At 34.7% G+C, this 27,321-nt stretch overlaps 2 protein-coding genes across 7 annotated transcripts in view; one reads left to right on the plus strand and one right to left on the minus strand.

The window, feature by feature from the left end:
- The window catches only part of GRIK2 (glutamate ionotropic receptor kainate type subunit 2), a 661,616-nt gene that overhangs the window by 415,509 nt on the left and 218,786 nt on the right, over nt 1-27,321 (plus strand). The gene's annotated exons all lie outside the window — the stretch shown is intronic.
- Nucleotides 13,705-25,956, minus strand: LOC123608777 (40S ribosomal protein S3a-like). Of its 2 annotated transcripts, XM_045499153.1 has the most exons (2): nt 25,717-25,956; nt 13,705-13,762 (listed from the first exon to the last, which is right to left on the minus strand). In XM_045499153.1, exons 1-2 carry the CDS (start codon nt 25,911-25,913, stop codon nt 13,720-13,722), a joined length of 240 nt encoding a protein of 79 aa, XP_045355109.1. In that variant the 5' UTR covers nt 25,914-25,956; the 3' UTR covers nt 13,705-13,719. The 2 variants fall into 2 exon arrangements, with proteins under 2 accessions (XP_045355109.1, XP_045355108.1); XM_045499152.1 differs by lacking the exon at nt 13,705-13,762 and having other exon boundaries at nt 25,333-25,956.

A 27,321-nucleotide genomic window follows, 5' to 3' on the forward strand; every position in this document is an offset into this window, starting at 1 on the left:
CCAGGTAGTCGATAAGAATGTGAGATTAATGTTCAGAACAAACAAACCACCATACACTTTTAGCATTTATATAATTTCTATATTTGATTTATGGTGGAAAGCAAGCCAGGAGGAATTGATAATCTTGTTCTTTTATTAACAACAAGGGATGTCACATCTTTAGGCATGTCAGAATAAAATAGCTTGGGTTAAAGACTCTTGATAATGAAGCAAAGGTGGTAATAAAGAAATGACACTGATGGAAGTTCATGAGTTTTTTAATCACTCCCTTGCTAAGAACCTCAGTGAATACTGGGTCTCTATCCATCATATCTAAACTTCCTAAGTTCTCCTTATATCTCCCTCTCTTTTCAAAGGTAACTCTCATGCCCACCAACTCACTGGCCTTGTCCTTCAGTTGAAATGCTCTCACAAGATGCTAATGCATCTTTTTTCTGCCTGTATGTCCTGGATCTCATTACCTCCTGCTAGGACTATGCAGTAACCATGAAATTATCCATTTGCTGACAGCCTTTTTCCCTTTGCAATGTACCCTACTCCCCATTGTAATGATCTGTCACTTTCCTTGCTCATAATGCTTTAGTGAATCCATATTGACCATTAAAAAGTGCCTAAAATTTTGGGGCACCTGGGTGGCTCTGTCAGTGGGGCGTCTGACTTCGGCTCAGGTCATGATCTCACAGCTTGTGAGTTTGAGCCCCACATCGGGCTCTGGGCTGGCAACTCGGAGCCTGGAGCCTGCTTCGGATTCTGTGTCTCCCTCCCTCTCTCTGACCCTTCCCCGCTCACACTCTGTCTCTCTCTCAAAAGTAAATAAACATTAAAAAAAATTTTTTTTAAAAAGTGCCTAAAATTTTGACCCTATGTTCAAGACGTCCTACAGTCTTGTTTTCTCCCACCTTTCCATCCTCATTTCCTATTATGCCCTTTCAGGAACCCTGTGTTTTCACCTACCTGGGGTAACCAGTTAACCTATTCCCATGATTGTGTTAGCCCTATTCTTTTGTCTGCAATATGTTGCTTGCCATTTCTGAGATTTGATAGTACTTGTCAGTACTTTATATTATTTAGGATTAATATTATACCATTCTTTACCTATTTCATGTGTGCAGTATTTCTCCAAATATCACTGAACACTTCTTTGAAGAATAGGATCTATGTCTCCTATTTTTACATCATATGTGTCTCTGCAATGCTCATAAAAATTGTTATATAGGGGACATTTGTAGTCTTCAGCAGTTGGCACTTCTTTCTGTGTTCTCCTTGATCCACAAATTCCCAGATACGTCACTTATCTTACGGCTCCAAAACTGCTCACTTCTTTACATCTCCCTGTGAGAATCCTATTCATCCTTCCAGACTCATCTCAAATGACAACCACTCCATGAAAATATCTGATCTCTCCATTAAGTTGTGTGTACGTTGTGGGGTGTGGAGGGATGTACACTTTATGTATCATAATACACTATAATGGCAATTATGCACTGTTTTTTTTAGGAAATTTGTATATCTGTGTTTCCACTTGACATGAACATAAAGCCCATGATCAAATTTACAGTTTTGATATCTCAATGTCAGAAAAAAAGTGTCCTAGGCATAGCAAGCACTCAAATATTTGTCAAATTAAATTAAGTAAACAGTATTTAATTAAATGGAAAATTAGAAGAAGTAAGCAACTTTTGAATGGTTATACTTAAATATTTTTCAACTGTGAAGGTTATTGCAAACTGCTTGTCCCAACAAAGCAGGTCGATTAAGGTGATCCATATAATTTCTCAGTCTTAATTACTCATGGTTATTTTATAAGAAGTATTCAGACATTTTCCTCAAGCATAAAAAATTTTGTGTCTATTGAAACAAGTGGCACTTAATCTTAGCTTTATATTGAAACCAGAAATAAAGCCTTTTAAAAAGTACTTGTACCTAGAACACATTTCATACCTTTTAAAACAGTATCTCTGAGCTTTGGACTTGGGAAATCTTCATTTTTAAAAAACTTCCATAGGTAATTCTGATGTATAACAATGATTGAGAACAAACTGCTCAGATCATTACTCTGCATAACTAAGATGTAAGATCAACTATGAAACATACACTAACTTACATTAAAAAAAATAGGTTTTTGAGGCACCGGGGTGGCTCAGTTGGTTAAGCATCTGACTTCCATCCAGGTCATGATTTCACAGCTCATGGATTCAGTTCTGAGTTGGGCTCTGTGCTGATCCACAGCCTGGATCCTGCTTCAGATTCTGTGTCTCCTTCTCTCTCTGTCCCTCCCCTGCTTGCACTCTGTCTCTCACTCTCTCTCTCTCTTTCAAAAATAAACATTAAAAAATAGTTTATTTCTATTTTAGAGTATATCCCTCTATTGGTCTCTAAGTGATTCTGATATTTACTAAAAGGAAAGTCACTTTGTTTTTATATCACTTATTGAAAAAATTCTTGTTCTGAGTAATACTCTGATCATAAGATATCCACAATTGAGAAAAGAACATGTTTGAAGAGACTAGTTACCTTATTTAGTAAGCATTATGCTTGATAGAATTTACTGATAGTTTATATTTTATAAAGTGGTATGATCATTTGATTTATGTTCGATAATTTTGTCCTTTTCTCTCTTGGAAAAATCTAAGAGGAGTTTCTGGCTGAGTTGCGAATAATGGTGTCTCCATAAAGAGAAGCTGTGGAGATACCAAAGAGAAGTTCACTTCTGCTTCTTGTTCAATATTCTTATTAAGATATGTGCCTTAAGAAAAAACAGTGAGGTATTCTAGGATTTGACATTTTCAGTGTGCTAATCATAATCGCTCCATTTCTCTTGAATTTATTTTTATTTCTTCCTTTATTTAATGAATATGTACTGAATGATGATTGTGCGAAAGCTTTGTCTGCTGAGCAAAACAGATATGGTATTTGCCCTCAGGGAACTTAGAAAATGGTGAAGATTCATAGGGAAGATTACGCACACACACACACAAACACACACACACACACACACACACATATTACCTTCTGATTAAGATATAAGAAAAAGATAAGCAGAGTAATGCCTTTTACAGGATACTTCTGAGTTATCCTTGGAGTCAGCGGTGACAGGACAAGTCAGACAGGCCTCCCTGCAGAGAAATAGACAGCAGAGATCTGAAGTCTGAGAAGGAATTAGCAAGGTAGAGAAAAAGGAGTATTATTGGCAGAGGGAATAGCATATGCAAGGGCCCTAAAGCAGGAAAGATCTTGAAAAATTTGCAAAATGGAAAGAAAACCATAATGGCTGGTGCTGGTGCCTTGGTGCCTTCGTCTGCTTCTCAGCTTTATAAAATATGACACAGTCCATTACCAAAAAAACAAAAAATGAAAAACAAAAAACCAACAGATATTTATTGCATGCCTGCTATGTGCTAGCCCCTGTTCAAAGCACTACTCATGTATTTACTCAGTTAATAGTCATAATAACCTTTTTTGATAGCATTATTGCTACTACTTTTACAATTAAGAAAGCTAATGTCTGGATTGCCTAAATAGCCTACTCATGGACACACAGCTAAAAAGTAGAGTAGTGGGGTTTTAACCAATCTGTTTAGGCAACTTGAGCAACCAATACTATGTAATGAAAACTCCATTGGCCAACTATGGAAAAGTCTAGCAATTATAGTTTATGGCCAAAACAACATCTTGATTGAGAGTTTTTCCGCTAAAGCAGTACTTCTTATCCAGAAATTCTATATATGCTAGAACACTGTTTTGCTATTATGGGTGTGCCCCAAATGGCTAGACATTCCCCACCATGGAGGCCAAGATTAGATTACACTTGGTTGGGTACCTTGGCCCTCCCATTTCTCTCCTCTTTTAATGTAGCACTCAGTTTTCTTTCAGCCTCTTTAAACCATAATTTCAGATTTTTCTGGGCAATCAAAATAGTGTTGGGGTTTATCTTATTTTTTTCTCTTTAAAATTGAGATGGAGCATCTTGTTTATAAATATCTTTTACTCCCCTTGAACAATATAACCTATGCCCAATACATTGTATGGGTGCAGCATATAATTATATCATGGAATGATTCATTTTAGAAAGCCTTAAACATTTTTAAGTGTTTATTTTTTTTGTTTAATTTTGAATGAAGACTTAGGATATCCTATAATTTGGAAATTTATGTAACTCCACCTGCAAGACTGGACCTAAAGCTTCGGTCTACTCATACCCTCTTCTTAATATACCTTATATTACCTCTCTGGCCTTTGAATTTCAAGTTCAGTTGCTATTAAAATTCCCTTGCTTCTTCTGTTTTTTGTTATTAATGGAACTAAAAATTTAACCTTAGAATCATGTTTTCATTTATGACGAGTTTATTTCATAGCAACTGTTAAAACATAGATTCTTAATTACCAAAATGAATAACAAAAATACTCATTTAGAACAAGGCATAGAGTGCTCTTAGAGAATAGCGTGTCCTATATCTTATTTATAATCTGATCCTTTTGTCCTCACTGCTATGGATCCACTAGCTAGGAGCAGCATCAGGTGACTGAATATTTATTTAACTTCATTTATTTACCACTGAGTTCTTGGTTTTCAGTAGATTTTTTCAGGCCTGTGTAAAAATGTTGAGTGTTTCCCACTGTGCTACTCCTGTATAATAATTGATTTTTATCCATCAAAAGATTACTAACACTTAAATGCCACTGTACATGTTTTTTCCCTTCATAGCTAGTAGCACTTCAACATGCAAATGACTATGAATTTGGTTACTTTAGAAAAATCACTTCTCTTAAGAAGGTTCTTTCTTCTTGGTTGCTCAATGAATTCAAAAAGTGTGTTTGCATCTGCAACTTAGTCTTATTTTTTTATTTTTTCCCTATATAACCTCCTGGAAGGTTATATAGTTCAGTATCCAGTTTACTTGCTTAGGCTTGTAAAGCTTTATTGTTACAGCCCACAGATACAGGAGGCTTATCTGGGAGCAAGCTTCCAAGGACAATGGGAAGGTTTCACAGTACAAAAGATGAAGTGACCGAATCATCCCCTAAATGGTGCTGCGGCTTCTGCCATAACATCAACAAAAGCAGATTTCTAGGGCTTCAAGTCTGCCACTGCAATACATTTTCCCTCTGATTCTTCTCTTCCCATTGTCACAGATGGACTGTCAAGCATGTGGTTCTTCTTTATAAGTTGCTAGCATCCGGGCTTGGAAACCCAGATACTGCAGCTTCATAAAGAAAAAGGTTTTCATTCTTAGCAACCCCTACACCATTTCTAAGCAGTTTGAAACATGTATTGTGGAGATAATAAGATCAAAATAATTTGAGAAAGATATAGTAAATATACACACACAAGTACTACTTGAATGTTAACGTCTGAGATGAGAGTGCCTCATTCAAACTCAGACTCCTCTGACCCTACTCCTGCTACCTGCTTGTTGAAAAGCAACCAAACCTTTTCTACCATGTTGTTTCTTCTCTTTCAGGGTGTCTGCTGGCACTGCATTTCTCTTTCTTGCTCATGCTTTAATAGCTCAACGTATTTTACTTCAAATAACTATTAATATTCTCTTGAGTCTCCAGATTAACTAGATAAACATAAAACTATCAGTGGTGGCACCATACAGAAAGAAAGCTGTTTTAATGTGAAATTAGGCATAATTTTTAAAACCCTAGGATCTTAATTTTTAAGGTTTTGGAAGTGACCAGAACCTCCCTTTTTTAACCACGTAATTTCTCTCACACACATGTGCTTTCTTCATCCTTCTTTATTAAATCTGCTTTAAAAATGCCAACATAATAAATATTAAGTATTTTTATTTTGTTGTGATATTGTTTTCCATCGCCAACATTATTTTCAGTATTGTGATTTTTTTGAAGCTTATTTTATCATGAACAATGTATTAAGTTTGGTATGGAAGAATGAAGAGAGAAATCTGAATCTCTGGTTCAGCTAAACCACAGCAAACGACATGGAAATGCAGTATTTTTGCTCTAGCTTTCTCATTGTCAACGATATTATCACAATAGAACCATGTAAACTTATACAATCTAAATTTCAGCTGCATCCTTGATCTGAGCGGATGTTCAGTATCAAACTTAACATGCACCAAACCTCCTCCTTCAATTCAGGCCTTACCACACCTCTTCCAAACTCTGTTCATGTTTCCAGTACTTTTCTATTCATTCAGAGCAGAGGTTTGTTTCTTAGATACCTCAGTCTCTTTAAACCCCATATTCACAATTCAGATAACAAAAACAGAAAATAAGGTGAATTTTTTTAAGAGAGTTTAGCAAAAAAGTGAGTCAAGGAACATTCTGAACAAGTGAGAACGGTTTGTTTGTGGGTACTATGGAATGGGACATTTATAGAGTCTGAGTAGAGAGGCATTGTATCAAATGGGAAAGGGAAAAGATGGCAACATTGAAAAATCAAGTATGAGATTTATTGGGGGTGGATTACATGTGGGGCGAAAGAAGTGGAGGAATATGGATGAGGACTTCAGGTTAAAAGTCTAAGAGATGTGGCATTAGCCTTGCCACAGAGCATGATAAGAACGTTGGGAAGGGAGATAATGAGCTCTCTTTAGTCATCTATGAATGGAGATGTTGGCAATAACTTGTGTATAGTCAAATCTTGATTATTCATGTAAGGGGATAATAAATTAGATTCAGAAATGAGATGCAGTTTGGAGATTAGCTAATAGGTGCAGTCTCCTTTCCCATCAAACCTTTTACTGGAAAAGCAGTGAAATGGCACATTTGATTGATTTGAGCTTGAGGTTTATTTTTTTTCTCTTTCTTTTTCACTAAGGAATTAAGCTAATGAAATACTTAATGGCCAAAATAGATACAAAAATGGTAAAAACCAAAATTTCCCATCTAAACTGATAATTCAGTCGATGGGAGGAATTAAATAGCAGATCAGTATTTACTTAAATATAAATGATAATCACTAAGCCAAATCCTCTGAAATCAATATTACCCTAAATTAGTATCTTTCCTGAAATATTTTTAACAGCACAACTAGCAAAACTCTGTTTTTCTTAAGTTAACTTCAACATATTACCTTCTTATTATTTCTATAGCTATTTCTCTAGACATACAGTTAAAAAAACTTTTCTTGGAATGACAGTTATGGCCAATAAAGACTTGGATATTTTGGGCATTGCGTAAATTTTTGGTAGTTACTCTTTTGAAAATAGGTAAACACATTTTGCTGCAAATAAGAACATAGTGATTGTACCTACAGTTGTGCACTAAAGAATTTGTGTGTGTATTGTGAGAATGAATTATTAAAAAGAATGTCTTGGGGGGGCCTGGGTGGCTCAGCTGGTCAAGCATCTGCCTCTTGATTTTGGCTCAGGTCATGATCTCATGGTTTGTTTGATTGAGCCCTTTGTTGGCCTCTGTGCTGACCATGTGAGCCTGCTTGAGATTCTCTTTCTCCTGCTCTCTCTCCCCTTCCTCACTCATGCTTACTCTCTCTCTCTCTCAAAATAAACATTAAAAAAAAAAATAGAAGAATGTCTTTGCTTAGTAACCTTGCAAAACAAAATCAGAGAAAGGAAAGGAAACTTTGTAGATTGTTTCAGATTGCACTTAAATTCTGAAAAACAAAAAAAAAAAGGTAAAAGGTAAATAATAAACATGGTTTATTAAAAAGTTATTAAGGTAAATTTTTGCTCTACAGGCCTGCTACACTATTGTGTTGGTGTTTTAAAACGTAGATTCCAGATTATAACAGTCATTCATTTTCTATCCAGGAAGTTTATGTGAAAGTGCCTTTTAAAATTTTTGTTTTTAATGTTTATGTATTTTTGAGAGAGAGAGAAATAGACTGTGAGTGGGGGAGGGGTAAAGAGAGAGGGAGACACAGAATCTGAAGCAGGCTCTAGGCTCTGAACTGTCAGCACAGAGCCCGATTTGGGCTCGAACTCACAAACTGTAAGATCATGACCTGAGCCCGAATCGGACACTTAACTGACTGAGTCACCCAGGCACCCAAAAAGTCCCTTTAATAACATCTTGAGATATTGAAATGTGGCGTGTTTTCCAGTCAAGAGAACAATACATAAGCACATGTGGAGATTCTCTCATTGGCAGTTTTTGGTCCTAACAAACCAGTCATCCTTAGTATTGTCTTTTCTTAAAAATATAAGTTGTTCTGATTGTAGCTGCTAGGTTTTGTTCACTTTTTCTCCTGGTATTCTCACTTCCAATTATGATAACCTGTAGTGCACCACAGGCTTCTGACAAGAATGCTAATTAGGGATGGCAGCATTATGGTGAATAGAAGGAATTTGAAAGACCAGGGCTCAGACAATGGCAAGACCTTTCTTAGCTCTATGACAGTAAAAGCACAACAGTTGGAATGGCAGAGGCTAAAGAAAGAAATCAAGAACACTGTCCTGTCAGTGGAGTAATAACAATCAACTGTGCTGTTATTTGTGCTTATCTCCTCCTTATATTTTTTGGTCATTTCTTGTGACTGTGAATTGGAAAATATTTTTAGTTTGTCCAGTTAAGTTTCTACATATTTTTCCAACATTTAAAGTCATATAAATCACTAAAATATAATTAAATACTAGTAGTTGAGTTTATGGGAAACTAATTCCCTTAAATATATTATCCATTTCCATTTTTAAGATTGAAGTTTACTATAGACATTGATGAAATTTCCTTAATTTAGCTAACAAAAAAATAACAATACTATTTTAGATTGAATAAAATAGAGTTTGGACAGTGGTGGTAAAGAAGTGAGATTAAAGGCTTGAAATTGCCTGCAGGCTTTGGATAAGTATAGGAAGTTATCAAACCAAATACTCATTGATCTTTACAAATGCTAATGATACTAGATTCTTGTTAAATGTCATCAGGTTTAAAAATACCATTTTAAATGAATGTAAATGAATGCCTTATAAATGAATCACATATATAATATAACAGTCTCCACTTCTGAATTTCTTTTTAAATACTTTATAAAATATGGTCAACTAAATAAGCACTTAAATATATTTTATTTCATAATGTTGATAGGGAATTCTTTTATTTTTTAATCAACTTCTAATTATGAGATTCAGTTTCTTTCATCCTCATTAACAAAAATTAGCTAATTAAAAATGAGGCTCTCTAAGATTACTCACCATCATAATAAAAATTTTCATGAAATCTTCTTAAATAACAACAATATATATATGTATATATATATCAACATATGTGTATATATATATATATCAACAATATATATATGTATATATGTGTGTATATATATATATATATATATATATATGAAGCAATTTAGGGTAAATATAATAACTATTTTCAGAGAAAAAAAATGCAAACTGTTTTAAGTTAGAGCATAAGAATATCACTTTTTTATTCTGCTAGGAGGTATTTGACCATGGTTTGGCTTCTCACCTGCTAGAGGCTTGGCACCCCTATACCAGCTGTCCTGCAGGACATTAGGGCTGGACAGTTGCTGTAGAAGGGCTACCTACAGGGTCCCCAAGTCAGATCTAAAGAAGAACAGAAGCTGAAGGAATAAAGCCTAACATTTCCCTTTGTTAAAAGCCTGGTTTTTTGTTTAAGCTTACCCTCTATTGTTCATCTTTAATTTACTCTGTCAGTACTGAGTTCCTTTTCTAAATTCTGGTGTTGCTTTTATAGCATAAATTATTAGAACTGTCTGCAAATTTGTAATCAAAGTACTCATGAGATGTCTATAATGAAGCTGTCTTCATCAACATTATAAAAGATATACTTCCTCTTAACTTTCCAATAAAATTCTCGAGAAGATTCAGGAAAAGAAAATCAACATAAAAACAACAAAGCCATAGTGATATTATAAGCTCAAGGTAAAAGGAGACACAGGCCATAATTGCAGTAAAATATCCATCAAATAAAATTTATGGTTACGTATTGCTGATTATTTTCTAAAATAGCATGTTGTGGACCTTACTTATGAGTTTGTGGAAATATTTCTATGTTTAAGAGATCTATAATTCATTGTCTTTAGTCATTTAGATATTTAATCGTACATTGTATAGATAGCTATAATTTCATCTTTTTCTTCACTAATTTTTAATTCCTTTTGTTTTATTTTTATTTGTATTCAGTGAGAACTTCATTCCCTGAGACTGTTTTCCTTATCTTAATGGTCTTTTCTTTTCTTGTTATTATATGAGAATAGATTTATTCTCAAGAGGACTTTTTATACCTAGTTTTCAAGTTAATTATTTTTCTTTTTTTTTTAATTTTTTTAACCTTTATTGATTTTTGAGACAGAGAGAGAGAGAGCATGAACGGGGGAGGTTCAGAGAGAGATGGAGACACAGAATCTGAAACAGGCTCCAGGCTCTGAGCTGGCAGCACAGAGCCCGACGCGGGGCTCGAACTCACGGACTGTGAGATCATGACCTGAGCCAAAGTCGGACGCTCAACCGACTGAGCCACCCAGGCGCCCCTCAAATTAATTATTTTTCAATAAAAGCCATTAAATATTTTTGAATACATTGGACATCTATACAGGTTATCATTAATTTTTCTAGTTACACTTATTATTCTGATGAATATATTAATAAATTTCTGAATGGTAATCATTGTCATATTCTGGAAATAAGCTATTACTGGTTATAACTAAAACGTATTTCAATGGATAGCTATGTATTGTTTGTTCTATTATTTTTAGGTATATTCAGTAGTGAATACTCCATCGTTACAACATATAACTATTTTCTTGGCTTTTTCTTTTTGTCAGTATTATGCTAACTTCATTTAAGAAGAAGGGAACTCATTTCTCAGCATTTGCTGTGCTCTTAAGTAGCCTGTGTATCATGAAATCATTTGTTTTATATTAGGTTAAAAATAAAAGTTCCACACTATTTAGATATGTTCTGGAAAGATTTCTGAAATACTATAATTTCTTTTATGGTTATTGACCTATTCATTTTATTACTTCTTTTGAGTCACTATTATGTCATACATTGATACCATAGCATACCATAATTTGAAGGTATTCAAATTTATTAACATAGATTTTCACATAATGTCATCATGTAAGTTTTATAATCTACCTACTAAGTTCCTTTCTCATGTACAATTCTGTGTTTTAATTTTTTTTCTTAGATTTGATTAAAAGAAATTTTATCATTGTTGCTTTTACTAAAAGATGTTTATATCCTATTCATTGCTTCACTTATTTTTTTCTATTTCCTTATTTTCCTCCTGCTTTTTTGTGTTGTTTAGTTGTCAGTTTTCTAGCTTTTTATTATATTAATGTTCCATTTACTTTGTTTTTAATTATTTAATGAAAAATTCATACAGGCTGAATTTTTCTCTGAAAAGAGCTTTGAAGATGATTCTTCTTCCTCCTCCTTCTCCTTCTCTTCCTTCTCCTTCTTCTCCTTTTCTTCCTCCTTCTCCTCCTCCTCATTCTTCTTCTTCTTCTTCTTGTTCTTCTTGTTCTTGTTCTTGTTCTTGTTCTTCTTCTTCTTCTTCTCCTTCTCCTTCTCCTTCTCCTTCTCCTTCTCCTTCTCCTTCTCCTTCTCCTTCTCCTTCTCCTTCTTCTCCTTCTCCTTCTCCTTCTCCTTCTCCTTCTCCTTCTCCTTCTCCTTCTTCACCTTCTATTCCTCCTTCTTCTTGTTAAATGAAAATAGCATAGCTTTATGGTTAACAGAACACCATGGAGTCAAACAGAATCTTCATCTCTCAAACTACACAGGGCTTAGAAATTCAGGTACTAGTCATCATATAATGCTTTAAATAATATGCTTTCTGAAAATTCTTTTTAGATTTATTAATTTATTTATTAATTTATTTATTTATTTATTTATTTATTTATTTATTATTTATTTTTGAGAAGGAGAGAGAGAGAGCAGGAGAGGGGCAGAGGGAGAGGGAGAGAGAGAGACTCTTAAGCAGACTGTATGCCCAGTTCAGAGCCCAACACAGGGCCCAACACGGGACTCTATCTCACCAGCATAAGATCATGACCTGAGCTAAAATCAAGAGTTGGGTGCTTAATGTATTGAGCCATCCAGATGCCCAGGAAAACTCTTTTTAAATTTTACACACTTCTTTAACTGTATTGAGAGAAATTTAGACTTAACTTAGATTTACTGAATGTAGTATTTATGGTTTTTATAAATGTCAACTTTGCCATTCTTTGGGCTATTCTTTGATTGGTGTCAGAAAATGCTTTCTCCTTTTTTTTTTTTTTTTTAATGAAGAGTGTATGTATGTATGGTAACTTTCAGTCTTTTCATAAATTACATGGAAAAATGGCTAAAATATAAAATTCTTATTTTTCAAGAGTTTTTCCTTGAAAACACTTATTATTTTTTTCATTGGTATAATCCTCCTTTTCTGGTTACCCAGTTTTATTTTCCAAAATTAAATGCTTACAAAACTATTTCTTCCTTTACCTTTGTGGTTGATTTTTATATATTTATTTTGGCCAGGGTGGGCCTAGGTAAAATTTTTTTAAATCAATTTGCGGCTTTCTATGAAAATACCACTAATTTCATCTTTAAATGTTCTTACCAAGCTTCAGAAAGCTTCTCTTCATAGGCACCGGATTACATACAGATTTCTTTTACGTCTTTGGAGGCATACCTTGAAGCCATGTGCTCTGTTCAAACTGGCCTTCTTCTGCCTTGGGCTCTTACCCAGCTATCATTCTGAGACTTCCCTTTACTGTAATCCTGAGAATTTTGTTTGCCTTTCTCCTTTACTGGAGACCCATTTCCTGGATCCTAGGACTTTTTAAAATTATTATTAGTTTTTAATTTGTTGGAGTATAAGCGATAATGGCATCCTGAAGAAGGTCACATGAGAGGCAAACATTTTAGACCTTGTATATTGAAAAACATTACCTCCTATGTACAGAATTATATGTTGAATTCTTTGGATGGCATGGCTCCATTTGTCTTCTCTTGTTACAGTTCTTCAGATGTTCATGGTTGTTCTGCTTCCTGATCCTTCATATGTGGACTGTATTTTTCTTTCCTACAGACAATTTTAGGGTCATCTTGTTATTTCTGAAGTTGGAAATTTTGCTAATGATATGATAGGGGGTGTGGAACTTTTTAAAATTGGCTTTATTGAACATTCTCTAGAGTATAGATCTGTGCTTTTCAGTATACTAGCTAATAGCCACACATGGCTATTGAACATTTGAAATTTAGCTAGATTGAATATAGATATGCTGTTAGAACAGAATAAACACTTGCTTTCAAAGATTTGATATTAAAAATGAATAAAAGTATCTCAATTTTATATTGATTGTATGTCGAAATATAATATTTTGGATATATTAGGATAAATAAAATATATTATTAAAATTAACTTTATCTTTTACTTTAACTCTTTTTTTTTTAAGTTTGTTTATTTAATTTGAGAGAGAGCAAGCACAAGCAGGGGAGGAGCAGAGAAAAGGAGAGACAGAATCCCAGGCAGGCTCTGTGCCATCAGCACACAGCCCGATGTGGGTCTTGAACTTACAAACTGTGAGATCATGACCTGAGCTAAGATCAAGAGTCGCATGCTTAACCAACCGAGCCAACCAAGCACCCCAACTTTTTTTTAATGTGGCTACTAGAAAATTTTAAATTACACATGTGGCTCCTATTTGTAGCTTGCATTATGTTTCTATTCAACAGCACCTGTCCAGAATTTTGCTGGGATCATTCAATCTGGAAATACATGTTCTTTGGTTCTAAGATATTTCAAAATATTATTGATTTAATAATATCCTCTGTGCCTTTTTCTCATTGTCTCTCTCCCTCTGCATGTCCGTTAACTGGTTATTAGATATTTCAGCACCATGTACATACTAGACAGTTTTTGGTTTTTTGTTTAAATGTTAATGCCCAGGTTCCATACCCAGACATTCTAATTTAATTGATGAGCTCCTGACATTAGTATAGTTTGAAATCTCCTCAGATGATTTTAATAATTCTCTAATTTTCTCATGTAATTTCACCTTGTTGTTTATTAAATTTTTTTGGAAAGAGTTCCTCAACTTTGTCTTCTAGTCCATCAATTGTTTGTATTTTTAAAAATTTTTTAAGTTTATATATTTATTTTGAGACAGAGACAGTGCAAGTGGGGAGGCACAGAGAGGGAGAGAGAGAGAGAATACCAAGCAGGCTCCATGCTGCCAATGCAGAGCCCGATGCAGGGCTTGAACTCATGAAACCACGAGATCATGACCTGAGTTGAAACCAAGAGTCGGACGCTTAACTGACTGAGTCACCCAGGCACTCTTCAACTGTTTATATTTTTAAGATAATTTTTAGGGCAGTTTAGGTTCATCGCAAAATTGAGAGGAAGGTACAGAGATATCCTATATATCCTCTACCTTCTCACATGCTTAGCCTCCCGCATTATCAACATCCCCCACCAGAGTGGTGCATTGGTTACAATTGATGAAACTACACTGACACATCATAATCACCCAAATAGTTTATATTTCGATTCACTCTTGGTGTTGCATATTCTGTGGGTTTGGACAAATGTATAATGACATATATCTACCATCAGGGGTATCATATAAAGTATTTTCAGTGCCCTGAAAATCCTCTGTGCTTTGTCTCTTAACCCCCCTACCCAATGCCTGGCAACCATTGATCTTTTTATTGTCCCCATAGTTTTGTCTTTTCCAGAATGTCATGTATTTGGAATCATGCAGTATATAGCCTTTTCAGATTGGCTTCTTTTACTTACAAAATTCACTTAAGATTCTTCCATATCTTTTATGGCTTGGTAACTCATTTCTTTTTAGTGCACTTTATTTATGTTTACTTTCACTTTTAATTTTTAAAAGCTTTCATACATTCTGGTTTTTCTTAGTAGCGTTGATCTATTATATTTGCTTTTTTGAAGTTTTTGTCTACCCCTTATATTGTTTCTTTATCTGTGTTTTTATTTTTCTGTTTTGTTTCTATCTTGATGTTAGAGGCTTCACTCAAATGTCCATTCACACTTTAAAGTAAGGCACCATAGATGGATCTGGCCTTCCATCTGGAAGGTCTAACGAATACTTAAATCTATGTATCTATTCTCTTTGTTGCGTAAGTTCTGAAAGGAATCCTACAGCCTGGCAGCTAGCATTCTCAATTAAGAAGGGAGAACTTATTTTTTACTGATGTAAACTTTTTTTAAATTAATTACTTAATTAATTGATTAAATTTATTTGTTTATTTTTCCATGTTTATTTTTGAGAAAGAGAGCCAGAATACAAGCAGGGGATGGGCAGAGAGAGAGGGAGGCACAGAATCCAAAGCAAGCTCCAGTCTCTGAGCTGTTGGCACAGAGCCTGATGTGGGACTGGAACTCACGAAATGTGAGATCATGACCTGAGCCGAAGAGGCACTTAACTGACTGAGCCACCCAGGCACCCCTGACTGATGTAAACTTCAATTTATTCCTCTAGATTTTAACATGGTTCCTAATTTCTCTGAATCCAGAGTCACTTAGACTCAAATTCTCCTTTAGTTTTCTGCAAGGGTCTGGGTATGAGAGGATGAATAATTTTCTAGAAATGTATTGGGGAATTTATCTATTTTTCTTCTAGTTGGTACAGGATATGGATCTCTGAGCAAAGGCTTTTCATGGAGAACAGACTAAAACATTTTTCCAGCTGCCTCCAGGAGACAAAGACTGCTTGGTTTCCTGTTCCTTATATTTAATGTCAATTCTTTCAAAATGATAGGTGGAGTTTCTTCATCAATTGCATTATAACTCTGTATATTGTCAATAATTAAACTTAAAAAGGTCATGAGTTCCAGCTGAATGGGTAGACCAACTAGACCACCCTCCCCTGCCAGTCAACACACTAATACAATGACCAAAGAGTGGTGTCACCTGTGTCTAACAAGAAAGCAGACTGAATTTTGGATCTACAGTTTTCCATTGCAAGAAGTCATTCTTCTTTTTTAACTAGAATTCATTACAACATCCAGCCCTTGTTTTTCACTCTGCTTGACAACTTATTTCTTTAGAGCCAAATATAACATGCTTTCTTTCTTAAGTAGAACGAAGCCATTTTTGATGATGATTATGCCTTTGCTCTAGTGTTTTTACAACATACCAACAATATCAGTTATCCTTCACACATATTTTCTGTATACTTCTGATTCCATGCCCTCAACTTTTGGCAAGATTCTATTATTCTTACTGTTCACTGTTGTGAGCTTTTCCATTTTGCCCATAGCCTCAGAACTACTTTGGTAAAGAGCTAGGAGAGGCAATGCCAGTGTTTGCTTTTCACAAATCCTTGAGCTATAATAACTATAAGTAATACACTACAGTTAGAGCACAGAGAATGTGGAAGGGAAGTGATGGATGAGGGTGAGCAGGCGGGCAACAGAATAAAAGAGTAGAAGTTTGGTAGGTCTTATTTTAATCTACTTATGATGGTGCAATTTTGAAAGATTTTAAGTACATAAACAAATATTATCAAGACAGGACTTTTAAAAATCTTAGAATTGGAGATAGAATTGTAGTTCATGAGATAAGATTTGGTGAGAACAACCAGGAGAATATTACGAGAGTGAGAGCTGATAAAGTCCAAACTATGGCAATATCTGAAGGGTTGGCTATCAATCACAATATATACAGAGTAGAGAATTGAAGATCTATAGTAACAGTTTACAAACTGGAGTTTAAGAAGAGGTCAGAGGTTAGGAAGAATTTTATTTTTCTGATAAACATTGCTGGAAACATTATTGGTGTAAAAAAGCAGAATTGGAGTAATAAAAGATGAATTTAATTTTAAATATATTTAAATTTCATGTGGTATATTTATCTGGTTGACAGTTAGATATGTAGTCCCATAACTGAAGAATGATCTGGGCTGGAGATGAGATTTGGAGTTATCAAACTAGATGGAAGTTGGCATCATGAATATAGGTGACATTGTCAACTTAGAGAGCACATGTGTATTTTCAGTGATCTACACCATTGCATATTTCTTTCCTTTCCTGGTATTTCTATGGATTCTCTTCTAAAACTTGCTACATTCTTTCTGGTTTAACAAACAACTATAAATTCAGGTCTCCACAGGAAGATAAAGAAAAAAATACACTGTCTTTTGAGTCAGGTTCAAGAATCATTTATCCATTTTGAGGAGGGGTAGTTGTAAGATTACTATCATGAGACTTTCAAGACTGGTAAGTCCTGAATTATGCCAGGTACCCCCAACCTAATTTTACTATCTGATCAATATCTGATTCCCAGGTTCTGATCTTCATTTTTTCAATCCCAACTTGATTACTTGACTTTGATTCCTAATTGCTTCTCTTTATTTGAAATTTAACTGGTACTCTTAATGACAGACTATTTCCTAACCCCACCACAATAACTCAAAAAGAAAGGTACAGACTTTTTCTCCTGTTAGAAAATGTCTACGTATTTTGCTTTACTGTCATCACTAACATGATTTCCCCTAGAAATCCTGAATAATGTGTGAGTCCCCAGGCCCTTATCCATTTATCAGTCAATGTATTTCATTAGGTACACTTCTTATAAGGCATTTATGCCATTAATTTATGTCATTAATTAGATGCCTAAACAAGAATGAGTATCATTAACTTGGGTCCTATAAATTTTATGTTCTGAGTTCTCTTAGCTTTGGTTTTATGTGGTAATTGGTTAAAAAAAAACAACTCATGAGTTTGTTTCCACCATCTTGTTGAATAAACCAATATAGGACAAACAAAATATTTTTCACCATTTCATCTGAGAACTAATAGAAAAGAAATGCCTTTGGCACATAGCTGTTTGGAAAACATTTCATATTGTATGTATAATATTTTATACTTCATTCAAATGTAACTAGAGCCACAGACCATAAAATATGTGCTTATTATACGTCACAGCTTTGTGTTCTTTAAAAGTGTCTAAATTTATATTTTGTCTTTTGCACTTTTAAATTTGCAATTTTTGGTAAATATGAAACTCTCTGACATCATAGACAAAATACCACTTTCATAATACAGCAAGCACTTTCTATGCGCTGCAGCAATAACATTCCATGTTTATTATTTGGTTACATCAGAATTTCAGAGTATGCTCTACAGTTCTGATAGGTATGTGACACAGGCACACCCTACAACTATTCTGTGATTAAGTAGTTTTAAAATTTCTTTTAATGTTTTTATTTATTTCTGACACAGAGAGAGACAGAGCATGAGCAGGGGAGGGGCAGATGGAGAGGGAGACACAGAATCTGAAGCAGGCTCCAGGCTCTGAGCTGTCAGCACAGAGCCCGAAGCAGGGGTCGAACTCACAGACTATGAGATCATGACCTGAGCTGAAGTCGGATGCCCAACTGACTGAGCCACCCAGTCGCCCCAAGTAGTTTTTGGAAAATACTGAGTTAATGTAAATTTATAAGGTGTCTTTATCACTGAATATCTAGTAAGTTCATATGTATTGTGGATATCTCAAAAGAATGAAAACATGTAGAATTTTTACATCTTTTTAATTGCAGAATGTTTTCTTGAAAACAAAACTTTGGGGATGATTTCCCAGAAGAATGCACTATGGACATCATTAGGTTAGACCATAATAATTTTGAAGTCCTTGTTGATAAATATGATGAAATTTACTTATATATGCAAATCCAAGGAATGTATGATTGGATGAACCCACCAATGAACAGTATAGGAACAGACCATTTCTACAATTGGTTAATACTTGGTATCTGAATTAAATACCTAATTGAGAAAGGGGTTTTTTTGTAGGTTGCAAGGACAAATGGAAGTCAGAAAATCTAGGTTTGATTCTTGAGTCTGCCACTAAGTAGATGATTTTACCATGGACAGGTTACCATAACTTTATAATAAGGGTAATAATAACATGCAACTTGAAGTTTGTATTAAAGATAACAATTTGAAAAAAATATATATAACATAGTTCCTGGCACAAAATTACCAGTAAATGATAATATTAAATGGATGCAAAGCAATCTAAAATTAGATAAATGAATAGTGCTCACATTTATGATTTTCCCCCAAGGCTTTCAAACATCTTCCTCTTATGAAAACTATCATTGTTTTTCTTCAGGCCACGCACCAGTAAGATTCTTCTCTATGACTACTCACTTCATTTCTCTTGCTGGAGCAACTCTTATTTCTCCCCATTTATCTAATTTGTACTTACTCTACAATCCATTTTTCTGGTGGCCTTTTCTCTGGGATGATTTATCTAACCATTTTGGGACATCTTTACTTTCCTTTTGCTGGCACCTAATGGTCCTTTTATCTATACAATTTATTCCTTAGGCACTTACATGAAAGCATATATTATTAATTTGCATTTTCTGTGCAAATTCTGTATTTTCAACTAAATTAAAAACGTGCATAGGAGAAGCAACTGTTCTAAAGTAGGTATTTTCTTTTAAATGATAGGTACTCAGTAAACATTTGTTGATTTTATTCATTACAAAGGGCAGCAGCTGAATGTTAAGCTCACCATCTATTACATAAAACATATGCTGCTAACTACTACTGACCATTGATGGATAGTTCTCTTTGCACAAGGATTTTCTTGTATGACTGTTTCACATGCATATTCAGTGATCTCGAAGAGGTTGCCATTATCTGTTCAACCCTGGGGAAGGGTGAGGGTACAAAACCAGTTAGTATTCTAATCCATTTTTTAATCATCTTATTTCCACTCTTTTCGGAGAAATGTAAATAGAGCTAGAGGGCAGCTAATATTGGATCCTTTCTAAGACAGCCTTCAAACTCAAATTGTTGCACTGAATTATAAGAAACAGAATCCTAATGATTGAAAACTCCACTTTGCAATCATGTGATAAATCATGTCCTCCTCCTTTTGGTTTGCTTCATCACTCTCCCAAACATGTGTTCAGATTTATCCAGTAGGTAAATACTGAGAAAATACCTAAAGGGAGAATATTTAAGAAAAATTTCTAACCTCATTTCCTACATCAAAATTGACTTTTAGCTAGATGCTTAAAAATAATCTCAGGAAAGAGAATGTCATTCTAAGCAGGATATGAATTCAAACACTGATGATCCACAATGATTACATCTAGATAGTTTTCTCAGAATTTTGCAGGAATATTTTCCTAACTTAAGTCCTCATGATATTATCTCCCCCTATCTTTTTTTTGTTTGTTTGTTTCACACTTTCTATTCACTTAGATCATACAGTGATTCAGAGAATGACTATCATTCTTTCAGCATCCACATGAATCATTTTCTCTCTCCAAAATATTTTCATTTACTCTACTCTTTGTTTAAGTCAATAGTTCATTCCTGATTGCATATAGGACTGGCTACATAATTTCCACCCCCAGTGTAAAATGAAAGGAGGATCTCGTGTTAGAAAGGTATTAAGAATTTCAAAAGGACAACAGCAGTCTACTAATCCTAGCAAAGTTTCTTTCACAGTGTTGGGTCCTGTCTTCTCCATTGTATATTCTTTACTCCTTTGTCATAAGTTAATTTCCCATATATGCATGAGCTTATTTCTAAACTCGATTCTGTTCCATTGATCTGTGTGTTTGGTTTTATGCCAATACCATACTGTTTTGTTACTCTAACTTTGTAGTAGAGTTTTAAATCAGAGGATATGATACCTCTGTCCTTGTTCTTTTTCAAGATTATGCAACTATTTGGGGTAATTTGCAGTTCCATACAAATTTTAGAAGTATTTGTTCTAGTTCTGTGAAAAATCTTGTGGGAATTTTGATGGAGACTGTATTGGATCTGTGGATTACTTTGGGGAATATAAACATTTTAACAATATTAATTCTTCCAGTCCATGGAGACAGACTATCTTTCCATTTATTTGTGTGTTCTTCACCTTCTTTCATAAATGTTTTTAGTTTTCACTGTTCATTTAGGTAAGCAGTTTACAATTATACCCTTTTCTTCCTTTCCTGCTTACACAGAGCCTGAAGCCCAGCCAAAGGTAAATGCTTAAGGTCTTCCCAGGTCTTTCCTGAGCATACATCCTGCCATAGGCATGTGCGTGGGCTTCTAGAATTCCTTGATTATGAAGGAGCATTGTATAGCACTAATTCTAAGTATTTCTTTCCTCAGGGAAGTATTTCTTTCTTCTGTTCAGGCATTTTGATCTGCTTCTTGTCTCTGCTGTTATCTTTCACAGGAGGAAATGGCTAATATATTTGCCACTACATGTTCATGAAAACACCACCTATTAAGCAGCTTCAGCCCTCAGGAAGCTCCTGTGTAGGTGAAACAAAGGCAAACCCTTGAGCCAATCCTTCAGGTCAAAACACAGAATTCCCTTCTTTGAACATGGGCCCATACCATTCCCTCTGGTACCCACAACTTGCACCAGGAATGCAGGCTGCCATCTTCAATGCTGCTACAGAACTGGTAGTGGAGGACAATAGTTAACAGGGTACATTGATATGCCACAGAGCTCTCCTACCAAAATTCTGCAGTTTTTATCTTTACAAAGCATCCCCCCTGGTTGTTGTAAGTTTTTTATTAGATTCCAGAGTTCCTAAAATGTGCATCCCTAAAAACTGACAGTTTTGCCAGCTTATTCATTGCTCCTATGGCTGCTTTTGCTCTACAATGGCAGTTGGGTGGTTGCAACCTTACTATCCACAAAGACAAAAATATTCGCTACCTGATTTTTAAGTGAAAATTTGCTGACCTCTATACTAGAAATCTTTATATAGAATTAACATAACAATGTTTAATGAATGCATAGATGGATGGGTTGGTAGATAAAATATTAGGTGAAAAACAAAAATATTTTACATTTATATTTTATCATGAAGTTATCAAATGTAGATATAGGGAGCTGCATGTATTTTGTTAAACTTAGAATTGTACTGTGGAAGAGAATGGTAATTCATTGACTATCTTTATAGTTGCTGTTTTTACTTATAGGTCACTATTCCATACAGACATGATGGCGGCTACTTAAAATCAAAACATGCTAATTGGAAATACACATTAGTATTAGAAAGCATTATTATATCATGAGTTGTTGTTGTTTCCAGGTCGCATTGCACATTATGTATTCTTAATCTACCCAGAAGTATCTCCTATGAGGGCAGTAGTATAGACCATATTCAGATAGTTACAGTGAGTTGATAACTTGTTTGTTGGGGAAATACCCATCTTCTTAGTATTGCTGTCCATGATAATGTCCTTTCATCCTTAATCCTCCTTTTAAAGGAATAATTTTCTACTTTGCATTCCAGGGCAAGATGTTGAGGTCTGCTTTTTAATCCCTTATGTTAATGTGTAAGTTGTATAGTTTTACAGAGCTGACTCACCTTCCCCAGGAGCCAATGGCAGCAGAAGCATTGCCCCTACCTTTCATGATGCCTATTCATTAGCCTTCCACTTCCAATCAACTTCACAGCCTCCATCTTAATCTCCACACTCTTTAAAAACCAAGTTGCTCTATTGTAGTATTATTACTTAATGCTTTTAGTCTGAGGGCAGTGATAGGATACACAAAGTATGTATATAAGACTAAGAAAATTGAGGGAGATAAATGATTCTCAGGAACACATAAACTGCTCAGTTTTAAGTTTAATCTCTATAATTTTATTTTAACCTGATGTTATTATTGTAACCATTTTGCCCTTTTCATTTGACCCATAGGAATGCTATTTTTTAAAAAGGGTATTGGTTGGGGCACCTGGGTGGCTTAGTTAGTTAAGTGTCTGACTCTTGATTTCAGCTCAGGTCATGATCTTATGGTTTGTGAGTTTGAGCCCCATGTTGGGCTCTGTGCTGGCAGAGTGGAGCCTGCTTAGGCTTCAATCTCTCTCTCTCTATCTCAAAATAAAATAAATTAAAAAATAGAAAAATAAAAAAGGTGTGTGTGTGTGTGTGTGTGTAACAGAGAGAGAGGGAGAGAGAGGGAGGGAGGGAGGGAGAGAACCCTATATTTATTAAGGAAAAATTAAGACACATTAAAAATATCTCTTAAATGCTTATACTGTTTTTAATTGAGAATATTGTTACCCATAGCAACTGGAGTTTCAGCTGGTTGCCATTTAAAAGTTGTTTTGTTATGAGGGTAAATTCAGAACAAGATTGAGGCTGAGTATCCATTTCTGTTTTCCCAAATAAATTATTTAAGGGCCACAGTGTCATAGGTCCTGCTCTAAAATAAAACATAATCATGTATTTCAAAGGTATACTGTATGTTGATATTTCCTCCCTGGTAATTAATGAAGCAAAGTAGCCTTGTGAATGATACAGAATATTATAAAATAGACAAGAGTCTCAAATTCACTACTAGACTGGGAGTTCCAGAAGGGCAGAAACTTTTCTGTATTGTTTTGTTTTTCACTGTTGTATATCTGATGCCTAAAATGGTACACAATAGTCAATATGTATTTGAATAAATAAATAAATTAGTTTAGCCTTATCATTGAAATGGCAAGGGATAGTTTATACATCTATAAAATTAAATTGCATTTTTATGTACCTGTCTTTTGAATATCATGAGTATGGCAATGATAGTTCAGGGGTTAGCATATGAAAAAATAATTTAGGTCTAGATAAGGTCTGAAGGATATGTGAGTTATAACTTAAGAATTTTAAAGTTTTATTATATTTAAATAAAACATTTTGTTCCCCTCAACCTTAAAACATATTTTACTTTTTTAGAACTTCATTTTGGCTATATTCTTTGCCAACTCCCAGTCTAATGCAGATAAAAATACATGAGTTATTGGGTTCCTTAAAACTGGGTTTGATAGTGGAAATGCTGACAAATCTTTATTACAGATGCCAGTGAAATGAAGTGCTTTTACCTCTAGCAAATGCTGATGTGGAGATTTAAGACTATATGAGAAATCAGTAAAGTTGCCCAGGAGAGTTTTATCATATTATTCATTGAACTCAGTATGTGGTACAGTAATTGCTTCTGGTACCATTTTTCTTTTCCTACATGAGGTTATTATTTATCCTTGTGCTGTATGAAACAGAGAAAGAGAGTCTAAAGGAGAGTCATAACTGGATGTAAACTATCTTGTGACACAATGTAGCTGGAGATAGGAATCACAACTGGAAAATGGTGTCTTACTTATCAGAATTAAATATAGGAAGAATGATATTTGACATTGTGGAGACCCATAAATATTAAAAAGATGCACTCAGACCACATTTTTTTCTAGTGATATGAAAACCTGTTTAAAATATATATCTAAATAGACTTTAATCTCACAGGGATCAACAAATGTATTCGCCCCTGACAGAAGTTTTCTTATTAGCTTATAGGTGGTGGAAATCAAGTTAATAGGTAGGATAGTTACTAGGAAAAGCTGAATTAATGAGAATTAAGTAGCATAACAATCTTTAAAATTTTTTGCTCTGCTTTTGTATTTTGTGCACATATATCCATCATGTGCCTCAAATATATTTCATTAAGCACTAACTTAATTTTTTTCTAATGTGCAAGTGAGTTTGTGTGAAAGACATACCATAAATATTTTGGAACAAAGATTTTATTTTATTTTATTTATTTATTTTTCAATATATGAAATTTATTGTCAAATTGGTTTCCATACAACACCCAGTGCTCATCCCAAAAGGTGCCCTCCTCAATACCCATCACCCACCCTCCCCTCCATCCCATCCCCCATCAACCCTCAGTTTGTTCTCAGTTTTTAAGAGTCTCTTATGCTTTGAAACAAAGATTTTAAAGAGACAATATGCCTTAATAATGCAAATGCAGTTTTTAGACACTCATATTACTACCTTAATCTGTTAGGCTTAAAATTGCTATTTTCACAAATTCTTGAAGAACTTTTATGTTAAAAATGTATTCTTTCTGGGGCCCCTGGGTGGCTCAGTCACGGAAGCGTCCGACTCTTGGTTTCAGCTCAGGTAATGATCTTACCGTTCATGAGCTGGAGCCCTCCATCAGACTGTGTGCTGACAGTGCGGAGTCTGCTTGGGATTCTTTTTCCTTCTCTCTCTCTCTCTGCCCCAGCTGCACTCTCTTTCTCTCAACAAAAATAAAGAAACTTGAAAAAATAATTAAAAAATGTGTTATTACTTGGAAAGGAGGTCATTCGTGATGAATGAATTTTTTGGATTATATATTTACTACTTTTTTTTTCACAAATAAGATTTTTTATTTGTCATCATTAAATGTCTGAATTGTAAAAGATTCTTGGACTGGTGGCTCATATCCATCAGCTCGTTCAACTTTAGCACCGGTCTCATCCCCAGTAGCTTTTCCAGAACTACTACCTTCACTATGAAGCCCCATGAGCTTTCTCAATTCAAACTTGGGCTTCTTCAGCATTTTTACTTTTCTAATGAAGACATCATGAAGTGGATAAATAGACTGACAAGCCTTCTCTATGTCTTTTCCGATGCTGTCTGGAATCAACTTATTGAAAAATTCTTTCAAGTCATTTGTCTGCACCTCTTGGGTCATGATTTTCATCATCTCTTTCTGAATTTGGTGGATCTGTTGGTGCTGAGCATAAGAGGTCTTCCGAATCTGATTGTTGCATTTTTTAGTAAAACTGACACAAAAGAGAGGAAGCAAATACCCATCGGTAGTCTTGACATCCACATGAGCTTCAATCATGGTCTGCCATTTTTTGACCATGGAGCACATTTTGTCCCGGGTAAGATCCATGCCATGGAAATTAGGCAGTTTTTGCCCGGAACATCTTCAGTAATTAGCATGAATTTACTAAATGCAATTTCATTATTCTGCAGACCAGCAAGGCTTACTTCAAACACACGACCCTTAAGGCCATCAGATGAGGTTTTGGTTCCTTGAGTTCTCGTGACTAGTGTTTTTCCAGTATTTCTTATATTAGACATTGCTGGTGCTTTTACATCATACCAATTTTTCTTTGAAAATGGATCAACCACTTTCTTCTTGGCTCCCTTTTTGCCGCCATTCATAAGGAGCTTGTTCTTGCCTACCGCCATGGTGCTGCTCAGGGAGCGAAAAGGGCTATATTTACTACTTTTCTGCAATGTTGTTTTGATTGCATTGTTCAATTAGTAAATGTATTACCATTTTGCATGCATTACATTAACCTAGCGGCTAATCTCAGTGATTGAAAAAATAATAAAGTCATACAATATATATTAAGTTATCTAATGAGCTATGTGCAAATTATGCATTCAAATTGAGTTTGGAAATTATCATTAGAAGTCATTTAATATAGAAAATATACTGTGGAGGCAAATATTCCAATAATCTGACTCTCTAGTTTGTATGCTGGCTATTGATCTTGGCAAAAGCACTCTTGCCGTCAGTTTCTTCATTTGTAAAATAGAAATAATATTATTATGGACTTATGGTTATAATGAGAAATAAATAAGTTTATCCAAGGGTAGCACCCAGAACAGTGTCTGGTACAAAGTATAGGTGCTGGAAAATATTAGATAGTTCTATTATTTAGTGTATGGATCTTAACAAATCATCAATATTTTGAGAGTTTTAATTAAAAAAAAATATTTATAAATCAAAAACTGAATGAAATCAAAATATTAATTCAATAGAATTAATGTATTGTACCCACATGCTTCTTTTGATTCCCGTTCTACCAGTCCCAAATTCTCAGGCTGTCCCATCTTCTGCAGAGAAATATGGTATGTTCTTGTCAAATCTCTAACCTTCTGCCCGTGGGTTAGGAAACTGAGGATTTGTTACCACCATACCTGAAACTCATAGGAGAATTTCCCTGTCTTACAATTTTTTCTTTCAAGTTCAAGTTCCTTTGGTTTTGACAGTTGACCAGAGCAATCCATTTACATTCTGTTCAGTATGGAAGTCATTTTACTTGTTTTCTGCTATGTACCCGATGATGTTTGGTCTTTTTGATGGAAATTTAAGTAATTATCATGCCATATAAGTTGCTTAACTCTAGTTCAGAAGATAAATGTGTATATATGTGTATGTGTGTATGTATAATATAATATATATATACATATACATATACATATACATATACATATACATATATATATATATTATATTATATATTCATTCCAAGGTAAAAGGGGTGTTTAAATTGTCATCCATGGAAACGTTTTATCTAACTTAGAAGACTAGCATTCCACTAAGAGTAGAGAGGAGGGGCGCCTGGGTAACTCAGTCGGTTGAGCGTCCAACTTCAGCTCAGGTCATGATCTCACGGTTCATGAGTTTGAGCCCCACATTGGGCTCTGTGCTGACAGCTCAGAGCCTGGAGCCTGCTTCGGATTCTGTGACCCACCCCCTCTCCTCTGCCCCACTCCTGCTTGTGCTCTGTCTCTCTCTGTCTTTCAAAAATGAATAAACAAAAAAAATTTAAAAAAGAAGAGTAGAGAGGAAAAGTGGGTATAATAG

The sequence above is a fragment of the Leopardus geoffroyi genome, chromosome B2 (genome assembly GCF_018350155.1).
Source record: "Leopardus geoffroyi isolate Oge1 chromosome B2, O.geoffroyi_Oge1_pat1.0, whole genome shotgun sequence".
Lineage (NCBI taxonomy): Eukaryota > Metazoa > Chordata > Mammalia > Carnivora > Felidae > Leopardus > Leopardus geoffroyi.